The sequence below is a fragment of the Zonotrichia leucophrys genome, chromosome 11, assembly GCF_028769735.1.
Source record: "Zonotrichia leucophrys gambelii isolate GWCS_2022_RI chromosome 11, RI_Zleu_2.0, whole genome shotgun sequence".
Classification (NCBI taxonomy): domain Eukaryota; kingdom Metazoa; phylum Chordata; class Aves; order Passeriformes; family Passerellidae; genus Zonotrichia; species Zonotrichia leucophrys.
The window spans coordinates 12,270,669-12,286,761 of record NC_088181.1 but is presented as its reverse complement, the minus strand read 5'-3'; the positions used below and the strand labels follow the sequence as shown (position 1 = coordinate 12,286,761).

At 39.9% G+C, this 16,093-nt stretch overlaps 1 protein-coding gene across 1 annotated transcript in view; it reads left to right on the top strand.

Annotated features, from left to right (window-relative positions):
* The window catches only part of NKD1 (NKD inhibitor of WNT signaling pathway 1), a 109,054-nt gene that overhangs the window by 83,650 nt on the left and 9,311 nt on the right, over positions 1–16,093 (top strand). Inside the window, exons 5-8 of the mRNA XM_064723269.1 lie at positions 1,779–1,885; positions 4,382–4,477; positions 12,719–12,866; positions 13,856–13,940. Coding sequence (XP_064579339.1) covers positions 1,779–1,885; positions 4,382–4,477; positions 12,719–12,866; positions 13,856–13,940 — 436 coding nt within the window. The remainder of the gene's footprint in view (positions 1–1,778; positions 1,886–4,381; positions 4,478–12,718; positions 12,867–13,855; positions 13,941–16,093) is intronic.

Below are 16,093 nucleotides of genomic sequence, written 5' to 3'. Positions count from 1 at the left end.
TAACACCAGCTTAAAAAAATCAGGGAAGAAACTGCTGTGAAGCAGCTTTGTCTTCCTTTGTCTGACCTTCCTACTAGGCTTATGTTTGGTGTAAGGAATCCTAACATGACTTAAAGTAGAAATCAAAGCATATCAACATGTCATTATGTGTACAATAAACACCATCACATTGGTATAATGCAAATTACATGTATTGGGAAGCTGGTGTTAGTATAACCTCAAAACCACCAGTAAGTATCACAAGACAGGAAATTCCCAAGGTCTGCATTTCAAATTTATTCCCTTTTCTTTACTGTACATCCATCTTATATTGCATACCACAGTTTTGAAAACAAACAAACAAAAGTAATACAATAATGTTAAATTTAAACAAACAAATGTAGTGCAGTGTGACAATGTGAATGTTGGGGCAGAAATCTTCTGGAATTTCTGGGAGTATGTGGCTATGGTAATGGGAGTTGTAAGAGTTTTATTTTGGTTTGTGTTTTGGTGGTTTGCTTTTGGTTTTTTATTGGTGTTGTTGGTTGGTTGGTTTCTTGAAGCTAATTTTTCTATTTTAAACATGAAAGTAAGCCCAGGAAAATGGCTAATCAAGTATCTTAACTTCTAGCATGTTAGTGACTTGCTTTCCTGTGAGAATGGTTGGGAGGCAGCTCAGCAGTGTGGGACACCAGGAGAGCCAGTAAACCCAATCTGAAATGGGCCACCCTGAACTGGAGGGGATCATCATGTCACCTTTTTTGTAAGGAATCTGACTTGTTCGAACTGGCACTGAATGAGATGCTGCTGCCAAAGGCATCCCCAAGAAACTGTTCCTAACATGGCATTGGGATGAAGGCTTTGGGTAGACGAAAAGGCTGACTTTAGGACCTGTGTTTTTGCAGGTTTGCTGGGTTTTGGGGAGTTGAAAGGATTGCTGCTATATGTAATGGAGTGAGGGCATAATGTTAGCAGAGGTGTGTGGATCTGTAAAAAATCATGTCTAAAAGTCTGAGGGTAGGGTTAAAAAGTTTGTATATATTTTCATAATGCTAATGAAGATAGGATTAGTTTTCTTCAGATGTAGGGTTTCATCATGTGCAAGGCTGAATGCCCCTGCAGAAGCCAAAGGAACAGCTATTAAGTTCTAGACCTTTGTCTTTTAATCCACATGAGAAGCATATATCTTTCTGTTGTATATCTGATATATATTGTGAGAGATATTAATATTGATGCTCTTTATGAGTGCTATTGATTTATGCAAGTGCCTGATGTTTTAACTTGAAACTTGAGTGAAATATGCTATTTCATGCATTGAAAAAATGCAGCTTAACCTATTTGGCAGGTAGTGTTGCCTTCTTGGAAGGTACTAACCTTTGTGTGTGTTTGAAGAGTGAAACTGGAACAGAATGAGGGCTTTATTTCAGCTTCATTACTTCACTCACTGCTGGTGAATGTGATGGGTTTTTGCAATATGTCAAAAACTTTCAATATTTTGCAAATTATTCAACTTATTTGCAGTAACAGTTCTGCTATTTTATATTCTCATAATACTGTGTTTGAACTTCCTGTGACTCTACTGATGTTTGTAGGAGAGGCTGTGTACCAAAAGCTGTTGGTAGATTGTCTGCTGAAATTATCCCAGATGTGTAGTGAACACAAAAGCAAATCAAGTATAATGATCCTCTCATACAAGTGTGCTGATATCAATTTCACCCTAAATATAAAGACAGATTTGCAAATATGAGCCTGCTTTGACATTTCCTTATAATCATTTTTCTTAAATATGCTTTTCGCAGTGGCTTTGCCTCCAGAGAAGACAGATGGAGTTTGCAGTGGAGATGAAAAGAAAGCAGAAAAAGAAAGTGACACACGCACAGGTTCCAAGAAGCAACTGAAATTTGAAGTAAGTCCTTTGTATTTTAAAGTTCCACTGTACTGACATAATTATGGTAGAAAAATAACCTGTGGACCAAATAGTGTCATCTGATGCATGTTTATTGCTCCCAGTGTTTGTAGTGGTACAGGAGGCAGCAGAAGTGGCACAAATCAGTGCCTTACTGTCAGTGCTCCATATGAGGTGATTAGTGACACTTATTTCCAGGTTTGGAGAGAATCAAATGATGGTTATTTCTCTGCAGGATCTGAAATGCATCATAAGAGGAAGTTTTCAGTTTAACCCTTTATTTATTAGGCCAGCTACCATATTATCAAATATTTAGATTGACTTTAATGTGCTATTGCATATGGTTAAATCTGCCTGATGTAAAAAATGCCTGTGACAGCTTCTGCAGTGATTGATCTTCAGTGCCCAGGTCTCCAAAGTGAAATAACCCTGACCTGCTACTTAGGAAACCCATCTGCTCACATGGCAGAAGGAGGAGGGTGATGAGTCCTATGGGCTAATTCCTGGTAGGCTTGCATCTGTAGAACATCATATAACTGTCAGACATTGTGTGCAGTTGGCAGATTTTGTTTCTGTAGGAATGTTTTCATTAATGTGAGTATGGAAACATGCAGTCACCCAGCTAGTAGGTTGTCTGTCTTGGTGAGGAGGAAGATATTCTGGCACCAGCAAAAAATAGCACAAATATTCTTCTCTGCACTCCAGCCTTTTGGTGCTGTCAGCCTCTGTGAGTAATGAGCTTTGTGTTTCCTCAGTTGATGTTTCAAAGACCATGCAGGCACCTTGCAGCATGGCTAGAGTGTTCTTTTCCATCTCACTCTGGCACAATTTTATATTTTATTGTTTTAAAGCAGATTAGAGGGAGGTCGGTTTCCCATGGGTAGTTCAGGTGTTGCTTTTGTGCCTTCTGGGGAGGTGACTTTTCTTTTTTCCTAGTTGTTTTTTTTTCCCCCCACAGCTATAACTCTTTTTCCAGGCCTATTTTATATTCTACCTCAAGTAGCAGACATTTGCAGACAGGAAAGGCATGATAAATTGCAATTAACAGTGCCTTGACATTTGAACGTTGGAGGACACCTGTCAACATGGTTGGTGCCAGAGTAGCTGGAGCTCCACTGTACCAGCAAAGTCTGTGCTTGTTCCCAAGTAGTTCTTGGCATGCCATAAAGGTTAGCACTTGGTTCTAGGCACCGTGACTAATGCACGGAAGGTTTCCATGGCTCTTAACTAAGCAGAGCACATCCTCACATAAAGATGTTATGTTAGGCAATGTGGGACAGGGAAGTATTAATATGTGGCAAGAAACCAAGTATTGATATTTTTTTCCCTTGTTCTACAAATGAAAGTTTTCCAGCAGTGTAAGCTGGGAGCTGAGAGACTGGTAAATGCTTCAAAGGTATAAAAGAATCAGAAACGCAGTGTTGGGACAAGGGGTCTAAACCTGAGGTGAAAGTGATTTGGCTTTTAAAGGTGCCAGGAATGTTTATGTAATACGAGACTGTGTTTCCACAGCGGAGTGTGGGGCACTTGGCAGCTCTGGGCCGGGCTTGTTAAGACTGAGAGGAGTGAGAGGAGCTGCCTTTGAACTCGGCAGGGGACGGGTGCCCATAGCTGCTGCAGGGAATTGGTTTCAAGTCGGAAGATCAACCAGGTGTTTTGAGGTCTATCGTGCTGAAGCTATTTGGGGCTGTTTATTTTACTTGCATACAGTGACTTTCATTTTAATTACACTGTAACTTCTCTGTTTTGCCTTTTTGTGGCTCTGGATAATTCTGATTGCACAGGCCTTGAGAGGCAGCAAACGATTTGCACCCAGGTGACTGGAGTCAGTCAAAGTGCATCCTTTGTTCTTGGTTTTGGTTTGGGGACTTTTTCCCCCTTTAACAAATTGATTCTTTCAGGTTTCCACAGATCACACTCTCACTAACAGAAGCATTGTTAAAACAAGGAGCAGGCTCTACTCCCAGGTTGTTCTTGCCAGCTCCAAGGCAGGCTCTGTTTTGGAGCTTCAGTGATGTTGTACTGCACTAACTCTGACAACCTTTTCCTGTCAAATACCTGTGTTGAGGACAGGTCTCTCTGGTGGGGATCTGTTCCACACTGCATCAATCCTTGCTCCTGGCCCTGTGGTGTGCCACCTCTGCTTCTGTTGTCTTCTTCCTCCTGAGTTAAGTGTAGTTTTCCTTCTCACATTTTAGTGGGGATTCTTACCATGTTTCAAGAGCTTCAGGGAACAGTCTTGTACCTTTTCCTGTTTTCTACAATGTAGTAGAAAGATGTAAAATCTCTGAGGTGTAGCCCAGAGGGTTAGGAGTGTTGTGTGATTATGATGGGACCTCTTTGTTGTGGTGGACAGAGACGTCTCCAGGACATACCCTGGGAGCTTCCTCCCACAAGGGAGGGAAGGAGGAAGGAAGAAAGCAGCATCTCACAGGGTCTCCTCTGCAAACAGGCCTTTTGCTGTAGGTAATCAGCTGCTCTTTGCATGTTTCTTAGGAATTGCAATGTGATGTGTCTGTAGAGGAAGATAACAGGCAAGAATGGACCTTCACTCTGTATGACTTTGATAACAACGGAAGAGTCACACGTGAGGTAAGCAAAGCACAGCTGCCCCTCTATGTGCAGCACTTGCTGACGAGAGAAGTGTTTTATAACAGGAACATTTTTTCTACTATGAAGTAGAGGTGTCCTGCCAACTTAAACAGCAGTTTCCATGGACCCTTCCCTCCTAGGAACAATCCCACCAGTAGTTTGCTGTTTTCAGATCTACTGTACCATTTTTTAAGCTGGTTGTTGTTTAATACCTGAGATCAGCCTTTAAAAAGTAGTACTGGCATTTGAGGAGGAAAAATATCTGAAACAAGTGAACAGCTAAACACATTGTCAAAATAAACCCCTGCAAATGTATATTGTTCTGGCTTCTCTCCTGCTTTTCAGAGTTAAGCTAACCAAATAGCAAGGTTGCTTGCTGACATTCTTTCCAACAGTACTAACTATACTCTTCTATTGTTTTTATGAATATTGGGCTGATCTCTGCCTTTTCCCTCCAAGTATAAATAACACTGATGATGTTTTCTGGATAAAGAATGGCTGTCAAAGCATACCTGTGTGTATTTTTTATTATCAGGATGTCTTCAAGCCAAATAAGAGGATGTATAGATTAGGTTATAGATCTTTCTGAGAACTATTTCTGCCCAAATTTAATAATATTTCTTCTAGAAGGATGTCTTTTACTAGGGATTTATGCCGTCTGCTGTCATTGATTTTTGCGATGTGTGTTTACTGACTCCCATGTCTTTAGATAATCAGCTGAAAATCAAAGGCTTTTTTCTCTCTTAGATCTGATGCTGGTGCCTGTGACAATTACTAAAAACTGTTTGAAAGCAATAGGGCAAATACTAAAAGTGTAGTGGCCTTAGACACCAAAAAGTCTGAAGCAAATTTCTTTTGACATTGCCAAAGGTGGTGGTTGTTCAGGGTTTTTAACATGTATTTGAACATCATTACAAGGCTATTTTTATTGTCTCTACTCTGATAGTGCTTTGAGTAGTGAAGTGAAATCTGTGCCCCTCGTGCACAAGAACAAGCAGATGAAAAGTTGCAGGCTAAGTCCAGAGTTTCAAATAGGAAGATGAGATAGAGAGGGCAGGAAGGATGGGTGAGGTGAGGAAGTAGTACTGTAGTTGTTAATGTTTGTGGAACAGAGACTAGAAAAATGAAATAACTTGCTTGAAGTCTCACAAGAACCTAGTGGCAGATTGAACCCAGGTCTTTCAAGACCCAAGGCTGAGTCTTCATTACAAGATTATTGTGACTCTCAAAAATAGGGGAAAAACACACAAAACCCAAACCCACAAACATGGGTGTCTTTTACATTCAGGCATGGAATTCCCATTAATGTCAGTGGGGGTTCCATGTGCTGAACATAACGAGAATATGCTTTCAAGTATGTATACAATAATTACTTGTGATTATGTGGTACACCAAAGAGCTTAATTTGACTGTACTTTGAGAATATGTTACAGCCAAATTCTACCTCTCCCTGCTACAAGAGCGGACTACAGCTTAACTGAAACCAAATCTGTGCAGGGATTGAATATTATACTGCTCTGAGGTCTGGAGGTTACTACATTCAGGCTTAAACCTGTGCCAAAAAAAATTCTTTCAACCAAGGGACCAAATAGGTTGATAATTTTCAGCTCTTTACATGTGACCAAAGATAGAAACGAGAAGTATGCACCATTCCAAATATTCCCCTTTATGTCACACACTTCGTTTGCAAATGGTTCCGGGGCCATTTGTATAAGCCATCTTCTTGGTTATCTTCTGTTGAATCCAGGTGCAATTTATGAGGGGGTTTTTTGTGCAAGAATGACCAACAATAGCAGCTCACAGATTATCCTGGCCACAAAAGAGGAATTTTAGTCTCTTAATATGACATAGAATTTCTTGTTCTCTTGGCCCCTGGAGATGGGCAGACATAGTGTGCCTGATACTGTCCTTCGCTAAGCAACTCTGCTCCTGTTCCTGCAAATGACTTAACCAGGGGGAACATTAAACATTTGAATAGTTTCAATTAAAATTAATAAGAGACATGTTTTCAGTCAAAAGTATGTGAAGTACATAGCTGGAGCAGGGACAGAATGGGCAGTCTGAGGAAAAGGCAGATCTGTACCAGTGCCCTTTAGTGAGCTGATGAAAATGCATTCAGAACCAGTCAGCTTTTCTTAACAAAGGTCCAGTGTTCTGGTGAGAAAAGCTTAATATGGACCTTTTCTCCTTCTTGGAGGATTTCCCTTTAATGTCTCCTGGATTTATATCTGGATTTAACAGAGAGATTTTTTTAGTTAGTTTTTACCTGTAGACCTGGAGGTGCTTTGCAAAAAGAAGTCAGTAGCATTATTCTTGCTTTTCACCACGTTGTAAAAGTGAGACAGTGGAAAAGAAGTAGCTTGCCCACCCACATCTATTTCATTTGATTCCAAGTCATTGTGTTTAAAACATTGTACCTCATGGCCAGAGAGTTTCTAAAGGAATCTAGTGTTTAATTAAGTTTGTAAGACACACATAGATGGGGAGCAATTTTACTGATGGATTGAATTGGCTTTTTCATTCAAATGTATAAAAATTGTAAATAAGGTGTGTACTTTGTTGATACAACTTCCCTTGGGTTCTACAGAATGACAGATCACTGCTAAAGCATTCAAATTCCATTTTAGTGAAATTTCTCCTGGATCTAACAACATCTTCAGAACTTAATGCTGCTTTGATTTCCTCCTAGAGTCTGCATGGCTTATTCTATAGTCCTTAGAAATTCACATCTAGTCATGCTTCTTGAAGAGATAGACCCGTTATGAAAGCATAATTACTGGGATGGCAAATTGTAAATTAACATTACTGTATGTTATTAAACTTCTGCTTTTTCTGTCATAAAGATGACCAGTTCTCAGTCCTTTTTGGTTTAGTGAGAGATAACTTTTCCTGCTGTAATATGTATATTACAAAACTTGGCTAATACCACTTCCCTTCATTCCATAAGCCATAAGAGGACAATTCATTATGTACAGCAGGGCTTTTTAGAACTGACAGCTGCGCTGTAATTATCTTCACATGAATATTTGTAATCGGACTTGAAACTTGGATAATTGAACTAATGTGTTTTGATCCATGAGGTTTTATATTGAGCTCTCTGAATGTAATTATGCTTCATAAACACTAGCTTTTTTTTTTTTTTTTTTTTTTTTTTGTAACCAGTTCTTCCTGGTAATATTGAGTTTCTTTGGTGAGTGACTGCACAGGAATAAGCACAAAAAAAAGTTGCTTGTCAGGACCAAAAAAAAAAAGGAAATTTCTTCTAGAGCAGCTTTTGAGCAGATAGCAAGTGAAGTTCCTTTTGTGTTCCAAATAAGAATGATTCAAAAATGTATGTGATCAAACAGAGCTGATGTTGCAATAAAAGCATCCTGCTGTATGTAGAAATCAGACTACAAACAAAGTACAAATGAGACATTTGTATTTATGTTTTTCCAAGGGAAAAGTAATGAACTGATATTGATGTTTCTCTTCATGCATTTTTAATGCTAAAATTGTTCTTTGTATCTTACATTAAATACCCAGTTTTTCCTCTTATGTTTCCTTTGTGACTTGTTCTTTCCCTTTTTAGATTGTTTTACTCCTTTACTGTGATGAATAAAAGGGTTGAGGTTATATCTGCATCCAGAGCTCAGCACCAAGTCATTGACTTGGGGAAGGATATTGGCTTTTTTGGGTCAACCATTTATTAGCCTGACCCTTATCTTGAAATCTGTTGGTTTTCACTGTGTTTGTGCTGACTCAGGATATAGAAAGAACAATGAAACCAATGGACAGAGTAGCAGTGCCTCTTTGTATCTGTGGCTATCACTTCAGTCATTAGAAATTATGACTTCATGTTTGATAGAAATATTAAGAAAAAATATAACTTTCTGTCTTGGTTTTAAGGAGAGTCAAAGAATTCTCTCTCAGGCAAGCTACAAAGACTCAAACTGAATTTTTCCATTTTATTGAACTCTTTGGTTTAGGGGGTGTTCTCTGGGGTATTTTTTGTTTTGTTTGTTTGGTATTTTGGTTTTTTGGGGTTTTTTTTGTCTGAGGGGAGGCTGGTAGTTTAGGGGTTTTTGGACGTTGTTTATTGGTTGGCTTTTTTTGGGTACAAATGTCTCGTTCTGTTAAATTAATTCTAATGGAAAAATCTGTTAGTGTCTTCTATAAAAAACCCTAATTTGCTCACTAGTCTTGTGATGATAATCTATGCTAATATGGGAAAAATAAGGTCATCCCTGTACTACAAATATTCCTTAAAACCAGAAAATAATACTTGGAATAGGGACTTTCTCAGTCTCACATATGTTCTGTAAGGAATGAGCAATGCTTTGGTGCTCTCATTCTTTTTCAGACCCATTAGTTCCTCTGAATGTTACAAATTTCTCTGAACATTATAAATTGCTGGTAATCTCCTACTGGAGATCCATAAAGTATTCTGCAGATGGATGTGTGAGAGCAGCATACATGTGTGGACTTAACAAATGGAAATATTTTAGGCAATATATTAAATTTTCTCTTGTCAATATATTTTGTTGCATTGGCTGCTTGATAAAAAAGGATGGAAAAACCAACTGTGGTGTTCAATAAGCAAAAAACAAGTAAATCTGGGTATGGCATGTGCTGGCTGTTTGGGTACTACTCAATGAGCATTTGTTTTCCTCTCTGTGGAAAAATGTCCTAGTTTCAGTTTTTGTATTTGATTAACCTAGAGATCCCAGCAGAAATTCTGCATACCAGAAGCCCCTCAGAAGTTAGAATCATGCAGAATACTGCCCTCTAAATATATTCCATTTGCTATGAAGGAGAGAAATATTTTTGTTCATTCTTGCTTCTCCTTACCCATTTAATATAGTAGTCTAAAAATACACTTTTTATGGGGGAAGGGCCAAGTAGTCTAAAGCAAAACAGTTGCAAAATGCCATGATTTGTAAAACTCATCATTCATTGTGCATAAAAGTTTGATTCTTTGGTAGGTGGGCTCTGAGCCATGCTGGTTTATGTATCAGACAAGAGGAACATTTAGCTAGGTTTTATTCTTGATCTTTGATGCTAAATTTCTTGAGGATGGTGAAATGCACAGGCTGGGGTGTAGAAGGTACAGCTGTCTCAATGGATTTAGGCAGTTTTTAATGAATTTAAATACAGATAATGTTCAGTGGGACAGCTTTCAAGGGAAACAAGTTCTGCTGGCAGGCTACTGGAAGATGAAAATACTTTTGGGGTAAATATAGATGTAGCTATAAAATACAGAATGTGTAACATATACCTCAATGGTCTATTGCTACCAATTTGACAAGAAAGCATTACCATATTAGCTGCCAAAACAGGGCTGTGAGAAAGGAATTTTAGTGGCAGTTCAGATTTCATTGACAAAGACCATTCTCAGAAGATCAGTGCCTCAGAAATTCTTGTGTTATCATTGTGAAACAATGATTGTGAAGCAACAGGAGGCTCAGGCTGCCTTGTTGAGGCTGGTACCTGCTCAGCCAGGACCGTGGTATACATGAGACAGAATGACCCTAGCAGCCTTATTTGACCAAATCAGAGCTACCAATTTGCTGAAATTCCCAACCCCAAATTAGGACCACAAGTATATGAATCCTGTAATGAAAACATTGTTGTCAGTATTTAGGAGATCAGCATAAGCACTGAGTGGTTGCTCATGGCTGTCCCTAACCTTGATCTTGGGACACATCCAGTGTGAGCACCAGAATGCAGAAACTTCAGGGCTGCATCTCAAACACATAACAAAATGCAGAGGCAGCACTGTGTCAGTCCACAAGGGTGCTGAGTCCTCTGTGCAGTCATTTCACAGCCTGGACATTAATTTGGGTTAATATGGGCCTGTTTGGCTGAGACATGCAACTTGTCCTGATGTGACATGCATGTGCCCATATTTGTGATTTGCCAAGTATGTGTCACACAAATGCCACATTTTGCCTTCCCTGAAAGCCTTTGGGAGTAGTTTTTAAACTGCTGAGTCAAGCAGCTTGTTGAGAAAGACCCTCACAGAACACAAGAGGCAGATTGTCAGTGAGTTAGCAAGTTAGACCTCAACCCTGAAAAAAATCATGTAAAAGGGCAGTGGGGGATTTTCTGTCTTTGGTTTTTGAAGCTAAAATAGACTGGATGTACAAACATCTGGCTTTACAACTATCTGGCATAGCTGAAAAAAGGAAGAAGGGCAGATTATTGTGGGTGAAAGAGTTGATAATAACCTCTTGATAGCAGCCTTGTGTGGAAAGATGACATGTTGGCTAACCAACACTTGTCCATGAATGTGTGGGAAAAGCCCCACTCACCCATGTGCTGCGTGTATGGAGCCCATTTAAGAGTAAATACTGTGCTTAAGTGTTTTGCTGAAGGAGAAGGTTTATCAAAGTGTGGGATTATAGCACAATGTTCCTGGAACATGACTTACGGAGGGTGTATAAAATAACAGATATGGCTTGTTTGTCTGTTTATGTGCTTGCCTGGGTTTTTCCTCTTAGATGAAATAAAAATTCAGCCCTTCAAGCTGGCTGTTGGATGTGGCTCTGTCTGGCCACATTTAGAGATCTGGCTAGGTTTCAAATTAGGGTGGACATGTGAGAATGGAGACGTTAAAGAGCTGTGAGGTGCCCACCAGATTGACACAGAGTATTCTGTCCCACACTCAAGCTTTAGACAGGGATTGTCAAGAGCATGGAAAGCAGCTACTGATAACAGCCCATACAGATTTTTGCAGCAATGACAGAAAAAAATTCATATTCTGTTCTCTTTTTATGAATATTGTCTTGAACCTACAGGTCTGGAGAAATTCTCTGGAGTGCAGAAAAGTTAGAGAGGTTACACGTTAACTGGGCGCTCTAGGATTTAGTTATTCATTCTTCCTAATGATGAGCTGGAAAATCACTCATCATAATATCATTGGTCCTGGCCATAAGGTCAATATTTCCCGAAATTCTGTGTGAGTAGAAATTAGTGTTTCTATGTCATCAAACTGGTTCCATAATGAGGACTGTGTGGTGTATTGACTTCTAAAGTGGTGGGAGGCTCCATTAGGGCATACTAAACTTTGAGCTGCCCATGTTACAGGTGTGACTCCTGAGCAAAGGAAAAGTTGTAGAGGTTTTGAATTTTTATAGACCTGACTCTTAATCCTCAGAACCAGTTATACTTAATAAAAGGTGATTTAGCTACTTCCTTTGTGCTTGCAGGCATCTGGAAAGAGCTTAGGTAGTAGGATAGATCAAGGAAAAGGAAGACCAGCAGGGGGGATTTCTCAGATATGCATACAATGGGCTCTTTATAGCCTGCAATGATCAGAATGATTTATCAGAATGCTTTGGCCTTAGTTCGGTGCCCAAGACCAGTTTGGGTAAAATCCCTTTGTGGAAAAGCAGTGAGCCAAGAGATCCCTTTTTCATTGTGGCAATTTAAGGTAGTGCCCTGTTTGAGCCTGGCTGGAGTAAATCAATCTGGGAGACCTCTGAGCATCACCAGCTACCAAACAGTGTTTCTCCTGTTTAAAACCATTGCCTTGTTAAAATTGGCTGGTGTTCTTTCCAATATAGCCAGACATGTAAGCCTCTGATCACATCCCATTGCCTTCAAAGAGATCTGTGAAGAAGGTTCTGTAAAAGGCCTGAGTGGATAATATTTGCAGTTCAAAATGTGTGTTTAAAACTGTTGAATTTTGCAAAATTACCTAAACCCCTAAACACAGATGGTAGGGTGACTTTCAGACAGACATAATTTCTTTCCAAGCCTGAGGTTTACAGTTCTGCCACTTTTCTTACTGATTTTCCTCTAAATAATCAACCATTTAACTATACCAAGTGAAAAAAACCCACCAAAACAAAACCAAACAAATAGGAAGACTGTGATGCCCAAGATTTTCTTTGATCGATGTATTGGCCACATTAACTCAATTTTTAGTGGAGTATGAATGATTATCCCTGGGTTCTGTGTAAATTGAAGAAAAAAGAAGGCAGAATACCATTTTGCAGATTCAGAGCTTGGGAAAACTGCAGATCTTGTGCTGTTGTTACTGTTTTATCTGCTTTGCCCCAATTCATAAACCCATTTGATGAAGATTGTAACACTCCTGATTGTAACTGTGCAAGTTGAAGTCTTCTAATTCAGGGACTTCTGAGGATAGCTCAGCATTTAATAGTGCCAAACCAAAAACAATTGTAAGCATTGGAGCTGTGGGTTTCATGCCATTTTCACAGTGCTGTGTTCTTCTGTGTTTCAATCCTTCTCCAGGACATTACCAGCTTGCTTCATACCATCTATGAGGTAGTTGATGCATCAGTAAACCATTCTCCTAGTTCCAGCAAAACTCTGAGAGTGAAACTTACTGTGGCACCAGACAGCAGCCAGAAGAAAAAGAGTATCTTGTTAAATCATACTGGTAAGGATGTGCAATCAGCCATTGGAAAAATACAAAAGCTTCCAGAGTCCCTTGAAAATCCATCTCTACGCTTTGTTAATACAAATACATATATACTTAAAGGCAAATAATTATGTGGGTCTTTTAAATCCCATGAGCCTGCTTTATGATCTTGACTGTAAAAGTACCTGCCCTCCTTTCAGAGTCTCATTAGCAAATGAGGGTTCCCCCTTCTGATGGATGGCTTCTTTTGGAAGCAGCAGTAACCCAAATGTAGTGTAATTGTCTTTGTGCACTGCAAGGCACATCTTGACTTGCACCACTCTATCTCTGCTGATATCGCAGCCCTTGGTTTGTGTGGGAGGAGCTGTAGGGGTATAAAATGTTTCTTGCCAGTGCATAGCTACCAGTGCTGCTGGGTAAAATAAACAATTAAGCATAAGGAAACTTAAATAATCTGTGCATAAAAATTGTACATTTTCTGTGCTGGCATAGTCTGCCCTTATAAGAGTGTTTGTACCATGATGGCTCATCTAACTTATCTTCACTGTTATAATAATTGTATCAGCATAATTACTTCAGTAGGTAGAGTAGTAATAAATTGAAATACTTAGAAGTATTTAAAATAATATTTAATAGAAAATGTACGCATCAGATCTAAAAGGAAAGCCTGGTCACCTCAATTTTGATAAAACAATCACTCTCTCAGGAGCAGACACAGGCAAATTCTCACTGCTGGGGAGCTCTGTGGTGCATTAGGGCAGCTCTGAGCCCTCAGGGTGAGTGTGGCTCCACCTGGGCTGCCCATGGAGTGCCCTGGCTGAGATCCTGCAGTCCAGGCCACCTCTGAATAAAATCTGTCCTTTGGGCAAAGCAGGACTGGGGAGGTTACAGGAAATGCTGCATTGCATCTGATCTGCTGACACAAACAGAGGTGTTTGAATGTGGAATGTTGGTTGTGCTGATCAGCAAGGACAGCAGTATGACAATAATGTACTTTCTGCTGGCAGATTTTCAGAGTGCCAAGCACAGAGCTGAAAACAAAGCTAATGAAGAAGCAAGAAGCTCTGAGAAGAAGCAGAGAGCTTCCCTCAGGTAAGGGGAATGAACCCTGGCTCCTGACAGGCGCTTTGAGGAAACCTCAACCATTCCTTCCTTGCTTGCATGTTTTACTTTTTAAAATTATTTTTAAATAGAAGAAATACAGAAGTTTTCATTGTGGACTTAAGAGCACATTCCATAGCTGGATACTTATATTAAAACAAACAAAACAGAAAAAGAAATCCTGGAATTTTCTTTTTCTATGAGCTCTTTGGAGGATCTGAATTGTCTTTTTAGATGCCATCTCCAAATAAGTGAGGTTAATAGCAGAGCTTTTTGGCTAAAAGTGTCCTAAAACCTTTTCCACTCCTTAGAGGCCATCTCCTGCCTTTCTCTGTCCTCCTTCCAGCACATCTTTTTCACTCATCAACTCAAATAGTGCCAAGCTTTGCATGGGCTAACTTGGTTACCAGCTCATAACCCAAGCAGAATGCTAACAGGTCATCCTGGTGCGTATTTGATATATTTTAGGATTTTACATTTCATAACAGAAACTGCTCATAAGGCAGAGGGAGGTGTGTGCTGAAATGTTACAGCGATGACATTGACTCATTAGTTATGTTTGTTTCTTCAGCTGCAAATTTTAAAAAGAAAAAAAACAACAAACTTTTGGCTTTCCTTAGATTTAGGGATATTTGTCTGGATACATAGCAAATTCATCAGGAGAAGGAGCATTCAGTCTTATTGAAACTGACAAGAGAACAGTACCTCCCTTTTTTGGATGGAGAAAAAATGCTAGTGAGTTATCCCAGTCAGCAAATCCCAGTACAATCAAATTTCAGATTAAAAGAAGAATAAAATTACTATTAATGTTGTGTCAGCAACTCTGCACAGAATCTTCTATGAACTGAAGAATACTCTGTGGTTTTACTTGCTGGCCTAGATGTGGTGTGCAGATTCCCTCTGCCCATTAGCAAAGTTTTGCCCTGTGTGAATTCAATAGATTGGTTTTGTTTGATAATCTAGTGCAAAAATCCCTTTTCAGTTTGAAGTCCCCTTCTTATCCATCTTCAAGTCCTGGCTCTGCAAATGTAGTGTTTTTATGAACAGCAGGCATTTCCAATTAAATCCACAGTCATGGAAGTATCAAAAGTTGGACCAAAATGTTTGTCCTTCTCCTTCCTTTGGTGATAGGCTTCCTCCCAGAAAAATCTGTGTTTTGAGCTGAGTAGATCAGCATCAGACAATGGTCAGCAGCTGCCAGTTTGTGTTGGATCCCACTAAATGTAGACAGGATGAAGAGTGTGCTGTTCACACTGTGTGCGTTTCGGGGGTGTTTGTGCACTCTGCCCAGGCTGACAACCCTCAGGAAAGCTGCTGAGGCTCAGGTCAGAATCTCACAATATAATGCAGTTGCTTCCCCTTTGAAAGCAGCAATGGGAGCTTGTGAGAAGCGCACACATTTCACATGTTCAGTCACTTAGGGAATTCTAGGCAAGATGTGATTAATATTCAAGATAAAATGGATAGAAATGTTTTTGTCCTGAAGGTTGGGAGATAGATGGGTTGGATTTTTCATTTGCTGAAGGCTCCAGGCAGGAGTTTTCACCTGTAGGGCTAATATGAGTATCTAGATAAGTAGCTAGATTCATGGCTAGATAGCCTGGCTCTCCCTGGCTGACTTAAACTCTGTGTTCTCAGTGAGTGAGGCTCTCAGGGGCTGTCCCTGCTTTTTCTGCCCTGTGCTCCATTCCCCCTTCCTGCTGTGTTGTTGTGTGCCATCAGGATGACACATCAGCGTGGGGATTTTAGAAAGGACTTCCATCCACCCCGCAAACACTCCAGCAGATGCCCTTTTTTTATTAAAACCAGAGCCTTACCAAGCCCAAGCCCAGTAACAGCCCTGCATTTTTACACAGTCCTCGATGCATGGTTGGTGGCTGCCCAAGGGCTCCCATGTGTTTGCAGGGCAGCACTGAGGGCCTGGGGGCCAGACACTGCAGCTCTCAGAAGTGCTTGGAGTTCCTTTGACACTGAGCACATCTCTCATCAGTGGATAATTGCTTTGCTGTGTGTATTTGCATGAATATTGCTGAACGTCATCTTGCATGCAAGAAAGTTATTAGAGTGTAGGGCTGTGGCACTACTGGCATAATTTTTTTCCTCTGTCTTGATGAGAGATTTAATTTATTACAGTAACAAAATAA